We start from the raw sequence: 20612 nt of genomic DNA on the forward strand, positions 1-20612 counted from the left end.
TTTCTTGTCCATCTTTGAGGCTCACATGGGAGAATATGACAGCACCATCTTTCAGGCCAGTTCCTCCATAGGTGTCGGGCATCTCTTGTGTTACCAGGAGCAACAGCCACAGAAATGCAAACCCACCCTTCTTCATCTTCCCTGAGGATAGAGGAGGAAGCAACATGCCTGGGCATTTATATTAGTGACGAGGAAAGAGTGGTAGATCAAGAGTTTTGGAAATGTCTGTTGGAAAGAAATGTGCCAGCAGGCTTTAGAAAGTTAGGGTACTTTTTCTTAAAACTTGGATGATTGAATGGACAGAGTTAGTAAATTCAGCCCCTTGCTTTCTGACAGCTGCTGCCATAACTCATTTCTGCATTTTTGTGCTTTTGTGGTCAGGACAGTCATTTAAACTATCTAATTACTTCCAGTAATTAGAACTACCATTTATTAGGCTCTCGTGAGATAAACGGTTATAAGTGCTTGACACACATTTCATTTTACCCCCACGATAGTACTGGGAGAGAAGCGTAGTTCCTCCCCTTCACAGGCGCGTACTTTGGGGCTCAGAGAGGTTGAGTTTCACACTTCATCAAAGGCAAAGCTAGTGTTAGAACCAAGATTTATTTGACTCTAAAGATGACCTCTAAGTTGTGATTATTACTATGCTAGGTCTTCGAGGTAGACTAAAGGCAGTTGATCCATTCATAAACATTTATTGAGTTTTTACTCTGAGCCAGGCCCAGCAGCCAGCAGTGAGTAAGACATGGTTCCTTCTTCATCTCCCTTGAGGATAGAGGGAGATGTGAACCTTCATAACAGCTGCATCCCAGCTAGCAGTAGTGGTATGAAAACAGTCCAGGTCTTCTTCCCAAGCAGACAGCCCTCCTTCTCCAAATCTGATGGGTCCAAAAAAAAAAAAGAAAAAAAAAGATCACTAATCAGTTCGCTCAGTGGTTAGACAATATGGGGCTGAAGAGTCATGGGTCCGATTCTGGTTAAGGGTAGGTACCTGAGTTGCAGGTTCAATCCCCAGCAGTGGTCGGGGCTATGCAGGAGGCAACCAATCGATGTGTCTTTCTCACGTCGATGTTTCTCTCTCTGTGTGTCTCCCCCTCCCTTCTATCCTCTCTAAAAATTAATGAAAAAGATATTCTCAGGTGAGGATTAACAAACAAGAACAACAACAAAATTCATAAGAGTCAGAGAGGGAGGATCCAAGATGGCTGCGCCCAGGTGAACACCTAGCCGCAGCCGCACACAACAATTTCAATAAAATACAACTAAAATATAAAACGGACATTGCCCAGAACTACAGGAAGGTTGACTGACTGGAAATTCTACAGTGAGAAGCAAGGAGAAAACCAGAAGGAGGCGCGGAGGAGCTGGAAAAGCCCAAGGTACGGAGACGCGGCGCGCGGAGAGGACGGAGCCGGAGAGGAGGGAGGCCGAGTGCCTGGCGGGCGTTCCTGAGCGGAAAGGAGAGAAAAGCTCCGACTGTGCTGGGCCCCCAACTGCTCTGAACCCCAGTTTTAAGCCAGACCCCGGGGACTCAGGCTCAGCCACAGGGAGCCGGGCTCTAAGGCGGAACCCGGGGAAGCGGCGAAAGGAGGTCCCAGCGGTGCGCACACTGCGCATAGAGAAGGGACGGTCGGCTGGGCCGCGAGATTGCCCTGACGGGAAGGAGACAGGGGCTCCAGACTGCTGTGAACGCCACCTCCAACTCCACTTCCAACTGAACTGAACCCCAATACCGGGCTCATTAGGGGAGAGCATAGACTGTTTGGCAGCAGGCGAAAATCGAGGGCACCTTTCTCTCAGAGGCGCCGGCAGTGAGCACTGAAGGACCCGCATAGGGCGGGGCTGACGGAAGCCAAAGCTGCAGGCTCCACCCTGAAACCCCGTCCCATCTGTAACTGCGAAATGCGACAACAAAATAGATCACAAACGAAAGAAATGGAGGACAAGAAGCGTCTGGATATAGAGTTCAAATCTATGCTTATAAGGTTTTTCAAGAATTTCCTAGAAAAGATGGATAAGGCCCATGAGGATATGAAAAGAGATCAACTAGAATTAATAAGGGATCAACAAGAAATAAAGAATACATTGTCTGAAATAAAAAATATTTTACGGAGTCCTAAAAACAGAAGGGAAGATCACAAGAATCAAGTCAAAGATTTGGAACATAAAGAGCCAGAAGACACTCCTCCACAGAAGTTAGAAGGCAAGAGAATCCAGAAAATTGAAGATAATGTAAGAAACCTCTGGGACAACTTCAAGCGAACCAACATCAGAATTATTGGGGTCCCAGAAGATGAGAGAGAGCAAGATATCGAAAACATACTGAAAGAAATAGTGACAGAAAACTTTCCCAACCTGGGGAAAGAATTAGACTTACAAGTCCAGGAAGCGCACAGAACTCCAAACAAAAGGAATCCAAAGAGGACCACACCGAGACACATCATTATTAAAATTCCAAGAGCAAAAGACAAAGAGAGAATATTAAAAGAAGCAAGAGCAAAGAAGGTAGTAACCTATAAAGGAGCACCTATACGATTGTCAGCTGACTTCTCAACAGAAACCATGCAGGCCAGAAGGGAATGGCAAGAAATATTCAAGGTGATGAATAGCAAGAACCTACAGCCAAAAATAATCTACCCAGCTAAGCTATCACTCAGAATCAAAGGCCAGATAAAGAGCTTCACTAATAAAAAAAAAGCTAAAGGAGTTCATCACCGCCAAACCAGATTTATATGAATTGCTGAAGGGGGTTCTATCAGAAGAGAAAGTAAACAAAGATAAAAATTATGAACAACAAATACGTAACTATCAACAAGTGAATCTAAAAACCAAGGAAATTAAAAAAATCTGAATGAACAATATTAACTATTGAATATAATAGAATCAGAGGTATGGAAGGGGAGTGAACTGACGATTCTTGGGGAAAAGGGGAGAAGGGGGCATGGGAAGAGACTGAACATAAACTGTGCACCTATGGATGAGGACAATGGGGAGAGGGGAAAGGGCAGAGGGTGGGGTGGGAACCTGGTGGAGGAGAGCAATGGTGGGGAGGGGGAGGAACATTTGTAATAATATGAACAATAAAAACTTATTAAAAAAAAACAAAAAAAAAAAACTTTCTTCTTGGAAAAAAATTTAATAATGAAGAATGCCTCAAAAAAAAAAAAAAAAAATAAAGTGATTATTCATAGTAAAAAAAAAAAAAAAAAAAAAAAAAAAAAAAAAAAAAAAAAAAAGAGTCATAAGTGACAGGGTGAGGTGGCACATCCAGGAAGAGCCAGGTTTAGTATGCAAGCAAGTCTGTCGGACTCCAAGATGAAGTTCATGACCACAAGACCATGGGGGCTGGACAGGACATCTAATCTCAGCCAGGTTCTCCCCGCCCTCCCTAATCTGACCTGGTTCACCACTCGATGTATCTTTCTCTCCACCCCTTTCTCTCTTTTAGGCCCTCCCCTCACACACCTCAGCCCCAGCAGTTGCCCATGTGCGTGTGTACCCAGAAAGCCTGTTCTTAGCCCCCATCCTACAACATCTGCCCAAATAGCACCCTTCCTCCAAGGTTCCCCTCAGACCCTGTTCCTTTCTAGCATTTTCTCTGAACCCCCAGGCAAAGAGATCCCGCTCCTTTCCTGACTTCTCCATCACCCACTGTCTCTGCAGCACCCTCTGATGCTCAGTTATTTTCAGCTTTGCTTTTATTTTTTAAAAATATATATATTTCATTGATTTTTTTACAGAGAGGAAGAGAGAGGGATAGAGAGTTAGAAACATCAATGAGAGAGAATCATTGATCAGCTGCATCTTGCACACCCCCCACTAGGGATGTGCCCGCAACCCGGGTACCTGCCCTGACTGGAATCGAACCTGGGACCTTTGAGTCCGGCAGGCCGATGCTCTATCCACTGAGCCAAACCAGTTTCGGCTCAGCTTTGCTTTTAAATGGGAGGCCTTGCACACTCCTCTTTCTCTCCCCTCCTATGTCCCAACCTCAGGCTTTGGAGTCAGACAAACCTGGGGTCGAATCTCAACTCTGGGGGCTTGATAACTATGAGGTTTTGGATGAGCCTTGAACTTCCCTGAGCTTCACATTCTTCATCTGTAAAATGGGCATAGCTTTATCTTTCATACTCACGCTGGAGGATTATTATGAGAATTATATGGGGTTTTGAATATAACAACAACCACAGTAATACTAATGAATACTGGCTGGGCTATTTTATTTTTAACTGTTTTCTTGGGGAGACTTGTTTTCCCAATAGGATTATAAATGTTGAAAGCACCAACCACATCTTCAACATATCGATATTTTGTACTTTTCAAAGTACTTGGTGAAGTGCTGGACACATACATGCTCAATAATTACCTGGTAGGTGGCACTGGGTGTTCTGGGAATTTTAAAAAAAAGAACTCTTATTATTTAAAAAAATATTTTTATTGATTTCAGAGAGGAAGGGAGAATGAGAGAGAGAGATAGACACAACAATGATGAGAATCATTGATCAGCTGCCTCCTGCACACCCCACACTGGGGATCAAGCCCGTAACCCGGGCATGTGCCCTGACTGGGAATCAAACTGTGACCTCCTGGTTCATAGGTTGATACCCATCCACCGAGTCACACTGGCCAGCCAAGAAAAGAACCCTTAGATGGGTCAACCACAATGACTCACTTGTGCCATTCAGTCAAACTGATACTAATGTGCTTTCTCTTTCCCCAAAGGAGTGTCCAGTCCCAGAGTGACACTGGACAAGAAGGAGGCGATCGAGGGCGGGGTCGTGATTGTCAATTGTTCTGTCCCCAACGAAAAGGCCCCAGTACACTTCACCATTGAAAAAGTCGAACTAGATACAAGAGTTCCCAAGCAAAAAAGAGAAAAAAATTCTCAGCACCAGAATTTTGTGATGCTGGACTTCACAGTGGAAGAGCAGGACCGTATGATCTATTTCCTCTGTCAAGCCAGCATCATTTCTGGGAAACACCTGGAGACCTCGGAGACCACCAAGAGCGACCTGGTCACCGTGAGGGGTGAGAGTCCTGCTCTGGCTTGCTGGTTTGGTACAGGGAGAAACAGCTCAGGATTGGAAAGGGGCTGGGGACTTCTGGCTGGGCTGCTGTTCTCAAGACTGTTCGTAATCACTTTAGGTTCATAGTTTTCAAACTTAAAAAAATTTTTTTAATTGATTTTAGAGAGGAAATGAGAGCTAGAAATACCAATGATGAGAGAGAATCATTGATCGGCTGCCTCCTGGCAGGCCTCTCACGGGGGATTGAGGTTGAAACCTGGGCATGTACCCTGATGAGGGATTAAACCGTGACCTCCTGGCTCATAGGTGGACCCTCAACCACTGAGCCGTACCAGCCGGGCTCAAACTTTTTGACTGTGACACAGTTTAATATATATAGGCGAAAAAGTCGTTTTACAGTTGTGAGTGTGAAACATAGAGTTTATTCTTGTATTATTCTTTAGTTATTATTGTATTATTTTCCATACGAACAACTGTAAACCTGCTTTTGTCCCATGACATACTTGTACTTAAAACTTGTATACTTTTGCAAGTATTCTATTATATATATATGATTCTCAAACAGAATTTCACACATGATACTTAACCTTTATATATGGTGTATTTTGCTCTTTTCTATTCTATTTCAGTTTTGTTTGTGTTTTTTTTAAACTCTGGCCAGGACTCACTGAAATGATGTGCTGTGTGACCTACAGTTTGGAAACCATAGCTTTAGGGCAATGTGGGTCAGACATCAAGGAGTGAGGTTTGAGGACATCAGGAGGGAAGGGGGGCCAGGTCCTCAGCCTTTGCCTCCCACATTGGATAAGGAGCTCCCCTCTTCTCCCCACACCCCATCAACAAGACCTTGGACCAATAGGAAGCAAATGAGGCGACCTGAGAATTGCTCTGGAGAGAAAAAGATGAGAGCAGAAGGAAGCCTGGGTGTGAGTGTCCAGGACAGGCAACCAGGGGTGGAGTCAGGGGAAGGCACATTCTCATGCAGATAGCCACAAATATTTTCAAAGTAGGAGCCCTAAAGCTTGGTAGATGACCCTCTGCTTTCAGCACCTGACCTCACCCCTGCCCATGTGTTTGTATATGTGTCTACATATATTACATAATAAGTATATTTATACGCATATATAAATATCATGTATATATAATATTCTTTTTAAAATAAGTTTTATTTATTTATTATTTTTAAAATATATTTTTATTGATTTCAGGGAGGAAGAGAGAGATAGAAACATCAATGATGAGAGAGAATCATCGATCGGCTGCCTCCTGCACAACCCCCACTGGGGATTGAGCCTGCAATCTGGGCATGTGCCTTTGACCAGAATAAAACCCAGGACCCTGCAGTCCGAAGGCTGACGCTCTATTCCCAGGGCCAAACCAGTTAGAGCTATAATATTCTTCTGATTAGATTTCATGGTATGGGTTAAATTTCCAGGAAATACGGTATGATATCTATAATAATAAAAGTGTAATATGCTAATTAGACTGGACATTCTTTCGGATGACCTTCTGGACAAAGCCAGGGCTATGAGGGAAGCCTGGGAACCCGATGCTGGCAGCTGGGAGAGGGAAGGCTACTCGTGCATGAATTTCGTGCGTTGGGCCTCTAGCAAAGTATAAAGAGCTCAGCCCTGGCCCATGTGGCTCAGTTGGTTGGGTAACGATCCAGGCATCGAAAGGTTGCTGGTTCATTTCCTGGTTGGGGCACATGCCTGGGTTTCAGGCTGGATCCCTGGTGGGAGTGTGCAGGAGGCAGTTGATAGATGCTCCATTTTCACACTGATGTACAGCTATCCAAGAAAACCACTTGTGTGGTCCTCTAGACATATTCCGATTGTAGGTTCATACAAACACAAAGTTTTTGTTTTTCTTTGTTTTTATAGAAAAATAGGACTTGTGAAACCATTTTATAACTTTTTCTTAACTTAATATGTTATAGATTTTTGTCCACATCAGGAAAGGTAGCTCTATATCATTTTAGTGCAGCTCGGAATCCTATTGGAGGGATGTGCCATAATGTATTACCTTTTTCCATTGATGGACATTTACGTATTTTCCTAGTTTTTGCTATTAAAACAATTTTGCAACAGACATACTTGCACTTAAAAATTGTGTATTTTTACAAGTATTTTATTATTATTATTATTATTATTATTATTATTATTATTTATGGGCTTGACTCCTAGTAGTCAAATTGTTGATTGAAATGTTTTGTGCATTTTCAATATTGATAGATATTGCCAAAGTGCTCCCCGAAATGGTTGATTTGTATTTCTTTGGTCTCCAGTGAGGTTGAATAGAGTCTTTATGTTTATGGGGTCTGTTACATTTGACCCCATAAACTGCCTATGTCTATGCACTTGGCCCATTTTTACTGTTTCTTGTTGATTTATTTGAGCCCTTTATAAATTAAAGGAATTAGCTCTTTGGCACCATGCAAATATTTCCTCCAGTTTGTCATTACTTTTTATTTTATTTATTTATTTTTAAAAATATGTATTTTATTGATTTTTTACAGAGAGGAAGGGAGGGGGATAGAGAGTTAGAAACATCGATCAGCTGCCTCTTGCATACCCACTACTGGGGATGTGCCAGCAACCAATGTACAGGCCTTTGACCGGAATCGAACCTGGGACCTTTCAGCCCAAAGGCTGACTCTCTATCCACTGAGCCAAACCAGCGAGGACCACTTTTGGCATTTTTAACGATCCTATCTGTACATACTTTCTATGCTCTGCTATTTTTTAGCTGGAGTGAGGGAAGGCCTAGCCCTGCTTCCCTTTCTGTCTCCTGGAGATTCCACCCCCTGGTGTCTGACACATTTTATTAAGACGGTGTTTTTAAACTGTGAGCCAGGAAATCAATTCAGTCAGTTACAATCAACATTTTAAAGAAAGAAGTAGAATACACCATTTTTGCAACTGGTTATTTAAATATTTATTTTCATGAAATAGCACCGTCTACACCATTGTCATTTTTTAAAGCTATGGGCTGTTTATGCTGAAGTACCAGAGTTGTATGAACAGCGCGAGAGGAACTTAGATAATCCTTGCTGGGTGAGGGAAGAGTCTGTGTCTAATGACTCTTTATTTCTGAGGTCATTTGAAGAAGGTTCTGCACATGATTTGGAGATTTAGATTTAGAGACGATGGTTTAGCCTTTGGGAAGCTCAAGAAAGTTAGAGAATTGCAGTTAAGAAGAAGGTTGGAGATGCAAGAAGGAGCGAGAAGGGAGGGAGCCTCAGAGCAGCCTAGCCAAAGCTGTTTGAGAAGACAGATTGAGTTTGTTTTTAATTAATAAGGAAAAATAGTGGTTGCAACGAAAAGAGCAGAGAAGAGGAGGATGTGCCCCTTTCCCTCACCCAGGCTGGAACCTGAGTCCAACTGGCTTGTCCTCTTCTTGTAGAATCCTTCTCCAACCCCCAGTTCCACGTAAGCCCCGCGGGGATGATCACCGAAGGGGACCAGCTGCACATTAGGTGCACCATTCAGGTGACGCACATGGCCCAGGTATTTCCGGAAATCATCATCCAGAGGGACAAGACCATTGTGGGGCACAGCAAGCAGGGCAATGAGGCCACCTACTCGGTGATGGCCACAATGAAGGAGAACGGCAACTACACGTGCAAAGTGGAAACCAGCCAGATCTCCAAGGTCAGCAGCATCGTGGTCAACATCACAGGTAGGGGTGCTGCTGGACGGTGTCAGCCTATTGCGGGCTCAAGAAGCGACAGTGCTGGAATCTGGGTTGGCCAGTGACACCGATATTTCTACTCCTGCTTGTCCGAATGAATGCACTCAGGCAGGGGTGTGCTCGAGGGGAAAAGTCAATGCAGAGCCAGTAAGCGGTTAGCTGTGGCGGTTGAGGGTGCAGATTCTGGCATCAGATCCCAACCTTGCCACTCACCACCTCTGTGACCTCAGGTGACTTACTGAGTGCCTCTTGGCCACAACTCTATGAGATGAAGGTAATGACAGAGCACACTGCTAGGACCCAGTGAAGGTTAGCTAGTGTTTCTATTATTATAATAGAGCACATTTATCTTTCCTCCGTGCCAAGCACTGTGCTATCATACCAGACAGGCCCTATGACGGGCAGGTGTGAGAAAGCATTAGCAAACTCACAAATAATGGTAACAATTCCTCTTTTGTTGAACACTGTGTGACTGGCTTGCATACTTTCGATTTCATGGTCATAACAATGCAATGAGATCCGTGTCATGATTGCACCTTTATGGATGTGGAATCTAGAGTGTAAGCTGATTAGGACGGAAACATTACCTATTTTATACAGGGCCTGGCACACAGTAGGAATTTAAAACTTATTTGTTGCATGAACATGTGAATATAGGATGAAAGTGTCTCAGAGAACAGAGCCAGCATTTCTTTTCTTTCTCTTTCTGATGTCATGAACAGGTATTTATTTTATTCTCGAGAGTCGGCACTTCTTTGTTCCCAAGTGAAGGCATTCACTCATTTCTCCGTTTGTTCATTCATTTACTGAAAGCCTCCTGTGTGTTAAGCATTGAGTGTCACAGCAACAGTCGCCCAGTAGGCTGCCAACACCCGAACTAGGTGATTGGTATGTGTACTGGGTACTGCTGGTCTATAGTGTGTGCTACCAATTTAGTTTATTGTTGATGATGACAAATATTTTGAGGCACATGATGTTTTTGTGACAAGTCTCATTTCATTAGAGAAAAGTATTCAATTCAACATATATTGAGCACCTTCTGTTTTTCTGGGCAACCTGTTGAGGATAGAGATCTGCCTAATGTCAGGCTTTGCCCTTGAAGAATTCACAGACATGAACAGACCTTAGAATGCAATGCGATGAGGAAGTCCATAAAGGCTTGGCCTATTGCTGTGAAAGCAACAGGGATCAAGTGGTGAACATGTGGATTGTTTCACCAGTTAGAGAAGCAGCCTTCTCCCCTGGGCCTGGCTACTTTAGGAAAGCATACAGCATCGTTGGGCCATAAGCTACTATTGTAGCTGATTACTCACATCCAGATGTCTGTGTCATGCGGGGCATGTAAGTCATGTGGTGAATCAGTCTCCGTGGCACAGGAAAGCCAAGTGTTATGCTCGGTCTGTCCCTTCACGCCCTCAGCCTGCGTGCACTGTGAGCCTGAGCTCTCTCCTTTCCATGTGGTGCTGACCCAGCCACCTCAGGACTGGCAGGCAGACACCTCCATGTTCAAATTCTACCAAGCCTTTGGAAATGTCTGCAAGCCCACTTAATGCACCTGGCTTTCCTTGTCCCTGTTACTATTATATCAAGCCTCACTGTGAATGGCTCTAAATAGTAATATTGGAGGAGCAAAATAATTTTGTGAACCTAAAAATCATTGTATTTGTTTTTAGATAGAAAAAAAGGTTTCTTCCACCCCCCTCCCCCCCGTCTTTCTTTTCAGACCCAATCTGTCACCAAGTGCTAACATGTCTGTCACTGTTGTCCCGTCTTTCTCAGCTCTGCAATCACATCCTAACACTGGCCTCACACCAGGGTTCTCCCTGAGCATCTCTGTCCCAATTCACCCCTCAGCCAGCTGCAGAAGAAGCCCTCGAAAGATGGCCCCTATTTGGCATAACTATTCCTGGGCTTTGACTCCTGAAGGGCCACGATCCTTCACCTTGACCCCACCCTCTTATAAGCATCTCTCCCCACTCAGCCTATCTTATCTCCTTGGCCACTGAAACCTTCTGTTGTCCTTAAGAGCTAAGCCCCAAATCTCAATCCAGGCTCCCCCAGGCCGAGTCCCATAGTCACACCTCAGGTCCCATTGCCTTCTGCTCATGTCTTGATGACAAGAGTAACTGCAAAGATTTAGCATCTGTCTTCACCACCCACGGTGAGCTCTTGAACAGCCAGGTCTGTGGGCTCAATTCATCTTAAATCATTGGTGCTTAGAACCTGGCACATTCTAGGAGCTCCATGAATATCCCTTCATGAGAGAATAAAAGACCGATCCTGATTAGTTCATGTCATGGCTCTGCCAGTCTGTTTCCATTATCTCCTCTATTAGTAGACTGTTCCCTAACATTTCCTTCCTAATTGTAAACCTCCTGTACCCGCCTAGGCAACATGGTTTCTATTTTTGACCTTTTTGTTTACATATTTTTAAATGTAAAGTCATTGCCTTGGGATTTTTTTAATCTAAGTCACTTTTTCACATTTGTTTGGAATCTGCCCAAGAGATGGTAAGGCACTTTAGGATGTCAATTTCTTTGGTTCCTTTCCCCCACTCCTAACCTAGAGCTCTGAAAGCCAGCTAGGGTGAGGAGTCAACACCAACTGTAAGGAAGGAAGGCAGAGTGGCATGTGCCTTAATAAAATATCCATTCATTATTGGGGCACCACCTTACCTGAAGTTTTATTTTATTCCCTGTACAAGAAACTAGGAAGACACTGTGGACTAGATGGAAATCACTTCCATAGTAACGATGATAACATCAATGATGACAATGTTGATTTGTACAGCAGGCAAATTTATAGACAAAGGTAGAATTCGACTTCCTGATTCCTGGTTGCATTCTCAAAACTCAAGCCCAAAACTTTCCTAACAGGAACTTTGGGACTCAGTTCCTTTCTCAATATGCAGAGAGTCTCAAGAATTACTGACTCCTCACCCTCTCCGGTTTGGCTTAGTGAATAGACCGTTAGTCTGTGGACCGAAGGGCCCTGTGTTCAGTTCCAGTCAAGAGCATGTGTCTCGGTTACAGGCTCCTCCGCAGCCCAGACCCTGGTCAGGGTGTGTGCAGGAGGCAACCAATCCATGTGTTTCTCTCACATCGCTTTTTCTCTCTGTCTTTTCTTCTCTCTTCCACTCTCTCTAAAAATCAATGGGAAAATATCCTTGAGTGAGGATTTGAAGAAGAAGAAAAAAAGAATCACTGACTCCTTCGTTCCGCATCAAGGGTATAACCATGAAGTCAGGGTGCATTGGTTTACAAGGCAAACTTTACATGTAGGAGCCAAGTCTTCACATTGGTTAAGTAGTTAATTAGTACTTTCCCTGTAGCTGAAAATAAAAGCACATACTATAACTATGAAATATTGATGTATTTCAGGAAATATTCCAATAAGGCAAAACTGGCCTTTAATAAAAAAGCTAGCAGGCAGAAGGGCCAATGTTTTAAACAAACAAACAAACAAACAAATAAATAAGTAAATAAGGCAAGACCTTTTATAAGTCAACTTCCGTCTTTACTACTGTTGCCATGCAATCTAAATGAGGGTACTAATAACTCCTTAAAGTGACAAAGGATGTGTAGCTCACAGCTTGACCTCAGGAAGTATCACCCATTCATTCTACTCCCAGAGATCTGCCCACAACACACATCTCTGCCCTCCCCCTGACCCAGATTCTTCAATCTTCCCACCGCTGTGGGGATGCAATCCGTACGTCTTTGGGTGGTTTCCAAGGTCCCTCAAGATCCACAGTCCTCCTTTGGCCTCTCCTGCTCCCACTATGTTCCAGGGCAACTGAACTTTCAGAGGCTCGAACATTCTGCCAAGTCTTCCAGATGCTACTCCCTCTGCCTGTGCCCCTTGCCCTCTTTGCCTGGATGATTCCTCTAAGCCTAGGCCCAGTGGCCCCTCTATGGGCTCTGCTGCAAACACCGTGTTTGAGTCGCCCGCCAGACGTCAGCTCTTGGAAGTCAGGGACTGTTTCTTTCTCTCTATTGTCTCCCCAAGACCAACCGAGGTGCCCAGCACAGACATCGCTTGAAATAAATACTATGGAATAAAATGTGCGAGGGAATGGACAAATAGGTAAATGCATGAATCATTACAAGTTGTAAAACTTTCCTAATCCATGTCTATGAAATAATTTGGATTAACAAGGGATGCAAATGTGCCGGTTCTTTAAATTGCATAATTATCAGGTCCTTGAGAGGCAAAGGGAACCCTTTTGAAGGAAGTTGGGAGTTGGTTCTGCCAAGAGCAGCTGGGCCAGGGACTCTCTGTGAAGGGGTTGTGGGAGTGGTTCCCGGAAACGTCTTGCTCCATCCCCACTCACTGGTTTTTCAGAGCTATTTCCCAAACCCAAGCTGGAGTCTTCCGCCACACATCTGGACCAGGGTGACATCCTGAACCTGTGGTGCTCCATCCCAGGAGCACCTGGAGTCGACTTTGCCATCCAGAAGGGAGGTATGGATGTGTCCCAGGCTCAAAATTTCACCAGGATAGCCTCCAAATGGGACAGTGGGAGCTACACCTGTCTTGCAAGCATGGGCAAGGTGATCAAAAGAAGCAACGAAGTCCTGATAACCGTGTGTGGTGAGTACACCCTTGCTGGCTCAGAGTCCTGAGTGGGAAAAAGGGAAGTTGCCACTCTCTCTGGCATGAAGGCAGATCAGACTGAGGGAGGATTAGAACTTGAGGGAAAGGAAGATGAGTGAAATTAAGAGACCGGACAGAAGCAAGTGATATTTCTGCTTAGAGTCCAGGAGAGGGGCGATACAAAGGAAATATTGTTGGCAAAAAGCATTTTCATGGCTTTAAGGTGGCTGGTGATGTGGCCTCTGAATTGGCAGGATTCTGGTTGCTGGAGCAGGTACCTATCCATAAGGTCAGGCAGTAAATGATGCTTAGTCAACATCAAACTTTAAGGTCAAAGCCCCAGTATTTAAAACAATTTTTATTTTTGATTAAGGTATTACATATTTGTTCATTACCCCCTTCCCCCGCCATTGCCCTCCCACCCCACTCTCCACCTGCTGTCTCTGTCCATTGGTTATGTTTATATGCATGAATACAAGTCTTTTGGTTGATCTCTCCCCCTTAGAAGCTCCAGTTTTTAATCCATATCCTGGCTGACCAGAAGGTCATGGGCCACCTAGAGCTACGTGTCTTAGACTTGATGAATGTGCAAAACCTGGTTACAGTGTGGGTCAGGATGGGGCCAGATTCCACATCTCTTAGTAGCACCTTGAAGATGCTGGCTCTGCTGGGCCCTGGGCCACACTCTGAGTAAAGGGGCTCTATGAACTCTGGCCAAGCTGTCACTATCACTGTCATCATTTGGTCCTGGTCTTTCATTTTAACCTGTGGCTATGTTTTCTCCAACTAAGATCTTAGTCTGAACTGAACCAGTATTTCAGCCAATCCTCTAGTCATCTAACTCGAAAGGAAATAATGCAAGACACAAATGTGGGTCATTGCATTTTAGTTCTTTTTGTTGTTCTTTGGAGGAGGTCATTTCTTTGTAGAAGCTTTATGAATAAGCTAACTTTTAAGTAATGACCTAGTAGGATTCTTGTTTTGGAGGCATGCAATTTCCAATCAGGAGAGGCTGAGGCACTGGGAATTTCTTTGAAAAGATTTTCTGTTTGTGTTCTTGTTTTGTTTTTCATTTAAATTCTTTATTGTTGAAAGTATTACATATGTCTCCTTTTCCCCCCCATTACCTCTCCCCGACAGCTCCCACCCCCCAGCACACACCCTTACTCCCCTACTGTCTGTGTCCATTGGTCAGGCTTATATGCATGCATACAAGTCTTTGGTTGATCTCTTACACCACCACCCCCTGCCCTGCCCCCCACCCACCCCTGCCTTCCCTCTGAGATTTGATGGTCTGTTCGATGTTTCTATGTCTCTGGATCTATTTTTGTTCATCATTTTACGTTGCTCATTATATTCCACAAATGAGTGAGATCATGTGATACTTATCCTTCTCTGACTGGCTTATTTCATTTAGCATAATGCTCTTGTTTCTGTGTTTTTAAAGCTTTTCCTGTGTGCATCCTTTCTCAATACTAAAAAACAACAAAATAACCTCATATGGATGTGCATGTATGAAACAATAAACATGAATTTAGAGAGGCGTAATGTTTTTCTTGAATTTATATAATCTTTTATTTAGAGCATTCATTCCCTTTCCCTCTGTCTCTTCAACACACACACACACACACACACACACACACACACACACACTCACACTCCCTGCCGCTGTTAAAGGAGACCTGATAGGTAGATGAGTCAGGCAGGCACTTAAAATCAACAGAGTTTGGAGACAGAATCCCTTGGGTGCGATGTGTTGCTTAAGATTGTTTCTCTCTCTGTCATTCTAGAAATGCTCTCCAAGCCCACGATTTTTTATGACTCCAAGTCTGAGGTGATAAAAGGCAAGACCATAGAAGTCCATTGCCAATCCATAAATGGAACCGCGCCTATTTCTTATCAATTTTTAAAAGCAAGTAACAGTTTGGAGAATTACACCGTAGGCTCCAATGAGCCCACAGTATTCAAAGACAACCCCACAGAAGACACCGAATACCAGTGTCAGGCAGATAATTGCCATTCCTCCCCTGCAATGATCAGTGAACCTCTGGTGGTCAAGGTGATAGGTAAGTTGCTGTGCTATGAGAAGAAATCAGGGGCCCTGGCCAGGTGACTCAGTTGGTTGGAGTGTCATCCCATACACCAAAAAGTAGCGGGTTCGATTCCCAGTCAGCGTACATACCGGTACTTCGGTTTCGGGTCTGATCCGTGGTCAAGGTGTGTATGGGAGGCAACCAATCAATGTTTCTCTTTCATATTGATGTTTCTCTCTCTCTCTGTCTCTCTCTCTCTCCCCCCACCCCCTCTCCTTCTCCTTCTCTCTAAACATATCCTAGGGTGAGGATTTTTATTTTTTTTTATTTTTTTTTTTTAAATATATTTTATTGATTTTACACAGAGAGGAATTGAGAGGGACAGAGAGATAGAAACGTCGATGAGAGAGAAACATCAACCATCTGCCTCTTGCACACCCCGCACTGGGGATGTGCCCGCAACCAATGCACATGCCCTTGACCGGAATCGAACCCGGGACCCCTCAGTCCGCAGGCCGACGCTCTATCCACTGAGCCAAACCAGTCCCAGCAGGGTGAGGATTTTTAAAAAGTTATCATGTGGGGTGTGGGCTTTAGGTCACATTTTCAAAGCTTTGGGATTACCCAGGGATGGTGTGGACAAGGGAAGTGAATGGTAGTTATGCCAAGTCCATAAACATAACACGTAGCCAAGCAGGACAAGCCCCAGGTCAACGGAGCCAGAAAATATCTGGGGGTGTTTGGTGTGGCCAGTGCCCTCTCTTTTCAGAACCCCTCAAGTGAACATAAGAGTGAAGTATCCTGACTCTAATTGTGCTTTTAGACTCTCTTAGCATTTGCTCCTTTTTAGGTGAACTTCCAGACATCTCAGAGTTGTTGACCAGAATTCTTCTCTTGTGGTTGACCCTTGTCAGGCAACTGTCATGTGAGAACCCGCAGTCATTAGAGCTTCAGGCTATAGTCTCACAGGACATGCTAACAATGGCCTGGGACTCACATACCCATCATCCTGGGTGGATATTTTTCCTTGAGTCTCTATCTGTGCCTCTCAGAGGCCTTAGGAGTGCCATTGCCTGCATCTCTGAGATAGTCTGCATCCTGTTGTAAAAAGCATATAAGCTTCCCTTCTCTTCCTCCTCTTTCTTCCGGCTTAATAACTTTTATCTACATGTGCCATGTGGACAGCTTGAATTGGATAGAGATTCCTGCTACTATTAATATGTAGTCTAAGAATACTTTTCAAATTAACATCCGTATACATAAAGCAACTAATGCTTTAGGACATATTTTTAAAAAAAGACATATTCTTTGTTTTTAAGTTACTTGTTATTAAGAGCTGGTAATGCTATGTATCTTTGTAAGCAAAGAAACCACACACTCACATGCACACATACTCACCCTGGTGCACACGCATAAAGTCATGCAGAATAGACCCCCACAGAACGCATAAGGTAATGGGTATAGTCAAGCTGAGTGGTCAGTAAGCCTTGAGGTGGTAAATGAAGCATCTTGTATTTAATCAACACATGAGGACAGGAGGCATCTGTTGCTGCCTTGCTGGACTAATTAGGGGAGGAACCGAAGAATGTGGGCTAAGCGGAGAGACAAAATCCAAGTCTGAGTCACGGCATAGGTGGAGGCTAGCCATGAACAGTGGCTGTGTCATGATCTTCACCCCTCAACCCCCAACCTCCTGTCTTTTCTCAGTGCTAATCCTCTTCCTGCTTTTCAGCTCCGGTGGTTGAGGTCAAGCTTGCTATCCTGAATAATAAACAAGTGGAGTCCGGGGCAGATCTCGTGCTTCGATGCTTCGTGAACAAAGCCTCTGGTCCAATCACCTACAAGTTTTACAGGGAAAAAGATGCCAAGCCCTTCCACATAACTACCTCGAATGAGACCCAGGCCATTTGGTACAAGGCAAATGTTGGCATGGAACAGGGGGGACAGTATTACTGCAAGGCCTCCAACAGAGCCAACACAAATGTCCCCCAAAGCAACTTACTGACTGTCAGAGGTGAGTCACTGGTCTCAACAGTGAGATGGATGTGTGATCACCAAGGGTGAGGCCAGCAAACTCACCATTTGTAAGAGGAAGTGGGTGGTGTTTAGTGCTTATTACTGAAGGCAATGAGACCAATAAGTGACAGAAACCAATTCACAAGGAATTGGAAGTATTTCATACAGTTGTAATTCCAAATTCCTGGTGGAGAGATAGCAAATGGCCCACCCTGGGTTAAACTTCTACCCATGAGCCCACCCGTGGCCATGGGGATTGGGTCATGCAGAACAGAGATGGTTAGAGGAGCCCACCTATGTGAATAGAGGGGGTGGTTTCCTAGAGAAGGAGGAAGATCAAACAGACCCAGAAAGGCATCTACGTTCGTCCTCCAGTTCTTTAAAGACAATAGCTGACTCGGTAGCAAGAACAACCATTTCTGCACCGTCTCTGAACACAGAATCCCTCGGAGGTAGATGCTTGGTATAAGACACGATTACAGGAGCTACAGATCAGTCTTATTTGTTGCTTAAGGCTACTATTGTTTCTTGCTGGCAGAGAAGAAAAAAACTAATTTAATTTTTCCTATTTCCAGTCTTTCTTGCCCCCTGGAAGAAAGGAGTTATTGCAGTGGTTGTCATCGCCGTGATCATTGCCATGTTGGCAGTTGGGGCCAGATACTATTTTTGGAAGAAAGCCAAGGGTGAGCAGTTTCTTCATTGCCTTCTGACAGGTTGCCCTCGCCAGGAAAGCGCGTGGATGTGAGGGGCTTCATGCAACTTTAGGGGCGGCTGTGCTCTGCCCCAGCGGGAGCTCAGGAGATGTAACTGACCACAGTTGTTCTCCTCGGGGTGTCACCTTGATAACCAAAGACCTTGGCTTCTGTGTGGTGCTTTTACTGCCCCTAGGCATAACAGAATGTGGTTGCTTTCTTAGTTGGGCAACCCAGAAAAGATGAATTCGGGGGAAAGTCCCATCTATGTAGGGCCAGAAGAAGCCGTCTCTGTGGGTTTGGCCACATTTAGTCCTGCAGTTGGTAGAGTGGGTTGTGAGTGTTATGGAGACACCCCCACATACACTGAATGACCCCCTGTTAATCTGCTGTGCTTGATTTCTACCCTGTGCTTGAGATTAGCCGCACATAGAACCGGGAAGGGAAGCCTGGACCACCTGTTGATATTCTGGCACCACAGACAGTTAGCCTGGACTCAAGGAAAAGGGCCCAGCACCTGTATATTCTGCCAAGATTTGTGTGGGTTAAGGCAGTTTTTGTTGGAAGCGTGGTGCTGCTGCTTGGGAAGGGTGGGGGCAGATTAGATAAGAAGGCCCCCCCCCTTTTTTTTTCTAGAACAGGAAATCCCTCTGAAAAGAGGTTCCAGAACAAACCCCTTCTAAGGGGACTGGGCCATCACAGAACAAAGTTAGAGGACAGACTCGTTCTCAGACCAGCTTGGAATTCAAAGCACAGGGATTAATATAGCCTTTACTCTTTGGAATTGTCTTGAATCAAGGAGTTGCCTTTTGTCTGGCCCGTATGGCTCAGTGGTTGAGCATTGACTCAGGAACCAGGAGATTGAGGTTCTATTCCCAGGCAGAGCACATGCCTGGGTTGTGGGCTCGATCCCCAGGAAGGGGCATACAGGAGGCAGCCACTCAATGATTCTCTCTCATCATTGATGTTTCTATCTCTCCTCCTTTCTTCTCTCTGAAATCAATTTAAAAAACACCCACATATATATTTTTTTAAAGTTGTCTTTTTATCTGGCTAATCTGGTTCCTGTATCATTGTCTTCATCTCTACCTTTTTCCACTAAAGAAAACAGCTCCTGGCTAACACAACAAAATGTCATATTCTGGATGAAATGATGTGAAATCTCTCAGAATAAATGTGAGAGAAGGCCTGCTTTGGTTTGTTTTATTTTTTCTTTTCCTTTTTTTAAAAGTGGAAATATATCTGGCTTTCTGTTCTCTTTTTATGGTTATCCAATCTTCAAGGAAGTCAAATGTGGTTGAAATGAAAGTTCCTATCTGTTACAGACATGGACACTTTTTACTGACTTTGGTTTTTCTCTTTCTCTTTTAAAGCCAAGCAGATGCCTGTGGAGATGTCCAGGTCAGTGTGTGTCCGAGGAAGAGAGCCTGTCTGTGGGGAGAGTCTGGCCATTAGGAAGCGCTCAGTGGTTCTTGGGAAACTCTGAATAACAAGGGTGTGAATAGTATAGGGGTGTGTGTGTGTGTGTGTGTGTGTGTGTGTGTGTGAAAGATTGCCAACTGTCCTTTCCTGTGAAGAAATAGCTTTATTCTGAGGTCACGTCCTTCCTATACAGTTATGTGTGAAATCCCCTTTCCCTTATGAAATTACAATGGTAGTAGGTGGAATTTTTAAAATTTACCTACTTTGCAAAATAGAGTTGGCATATATATATATATATATATATATATATATATATATATATATATAAAGCAGTCATACTACTTTTACTGTTCTTGAGATTCAAAATCCAAAAGCATGGGTACAAAAGAAGAAAAATTTAAAAAGAAAACAAAAACAAGCAAACAATGGCTTTGCAGCACAGAATGAGGGACTCAGAGGGGTGGGCTCAGTTAGGGAAGGACTCCTGTTGTCACTGTGCCCATTGGCCCCGACACACATCTTAACAGCAAAAAGTGATTGTTAAATAATCTGACCGAAAGAAAAAGTCAGTTTTCCAAATGAGAGAGTAAAGTTGGCCTCGTTTCGGAAACCTCTTCCTGGTTTTCTCATGATCTTTCTTTGATTATTTTGTTGGTTTGACATTAAAGCCAAAAAATTGTATATTTTTTTCCTTTTCAAATTTCCTTTTAAGGCCGGCAGCACCGCTTCTGACCTCCAACAACGAGAAGATGTCAGGATCCAGTCCCGAAGCCAACAGACCTTACGGTACAGTCACTGGTTCCTGCAGTTGCTAAGAGGTTTCCCAACTTGCTCCCCCCTCTCAGGAGTAGGTGGTGGGGATAAATTCCTAGGGAAGCCCCACCCTCAGGAAGGACAGTTTACCTAATCAGCCATTGGACGGTGAGCTGATAAGCAAAGCAGAACAGAAAGCCAGAACATTTTACTCTAATTTCACCACCTTCTAAACATCCCAGGAATGAAAAGGTGGACAAAAATGGTAATACTGTGAATTCCCATCCTGACTCATCGTCAAAGACTTTGAACATTGTCTGAGCATAATCACCATACCTTGTGAGAGAGACCGGAGAGCAACTTGAGGCATTGATGAA

The 20612-nt window shown here is 44.1% G+C and overlaps 1 protein-coding gene across 11 annotated transcripts in view; it reads left to right on the plus strand.

Moving 5' to 3' along the window:
* The window catches only part of PECAM1 (platelet and endothelial cell adhesion molecule 1), a 53865-nt gene that overhangs the window by 9021 nt on the left and 24232 nt on the right, over positions 1–20612 (plus strand). For 9 of the 11 annotated variants that reach the window (XM_036450933.2, XM_036450934.2, XM_036450935.2 and 6 more), the window contains exons 4-11: positions 4726–5031; positions 8436–8711; positions 13068–13316; positions 15110–15385; positions 17085–17366; positions 17944–18051; positions 19434–19461; positions 20195–20268. In XM_036450933.2, coding sequence (XP_036306826.1) covers positions 4726–5031; positions 8436–8711; positions 13068–13316; positions 15110–15385; positions 17085–17366; positions 17944–18051; positions 19434–19461; positions 20195–20268 — 1599 coding nt within the window. The remainder of the gene's footprint in view (positions 1–4725; positions 5032–8435; positions 8712–13067; positions 13317–15109; positions 15386–17084; positions 17367–17943; positions 18052–19433; positions 19462–20194; positions 20269–20612) is intronic. The other 2 variants (XM_036450944.2, XM_036450939.2) reach the window with 2 other exon arrangements.

This window comes from Pipistrellus kuhlii, unplaced genomic scaffold, assembly GCF_014108245.1.
Source record: "Pipistrellus kuhlii isolate mPipKuh1 unplaced genomic scaffold, mPipKuh1.p scaffold_m20_p_22, whole genome shotgun sequence".
Classification (NCBI taxonomy): Eukaryota; Metazoa; Chordata; class Mammalia; order Chiroptera; family Vespertilionidae; genus Pipistrellus; species Pipistrellus kuhlii.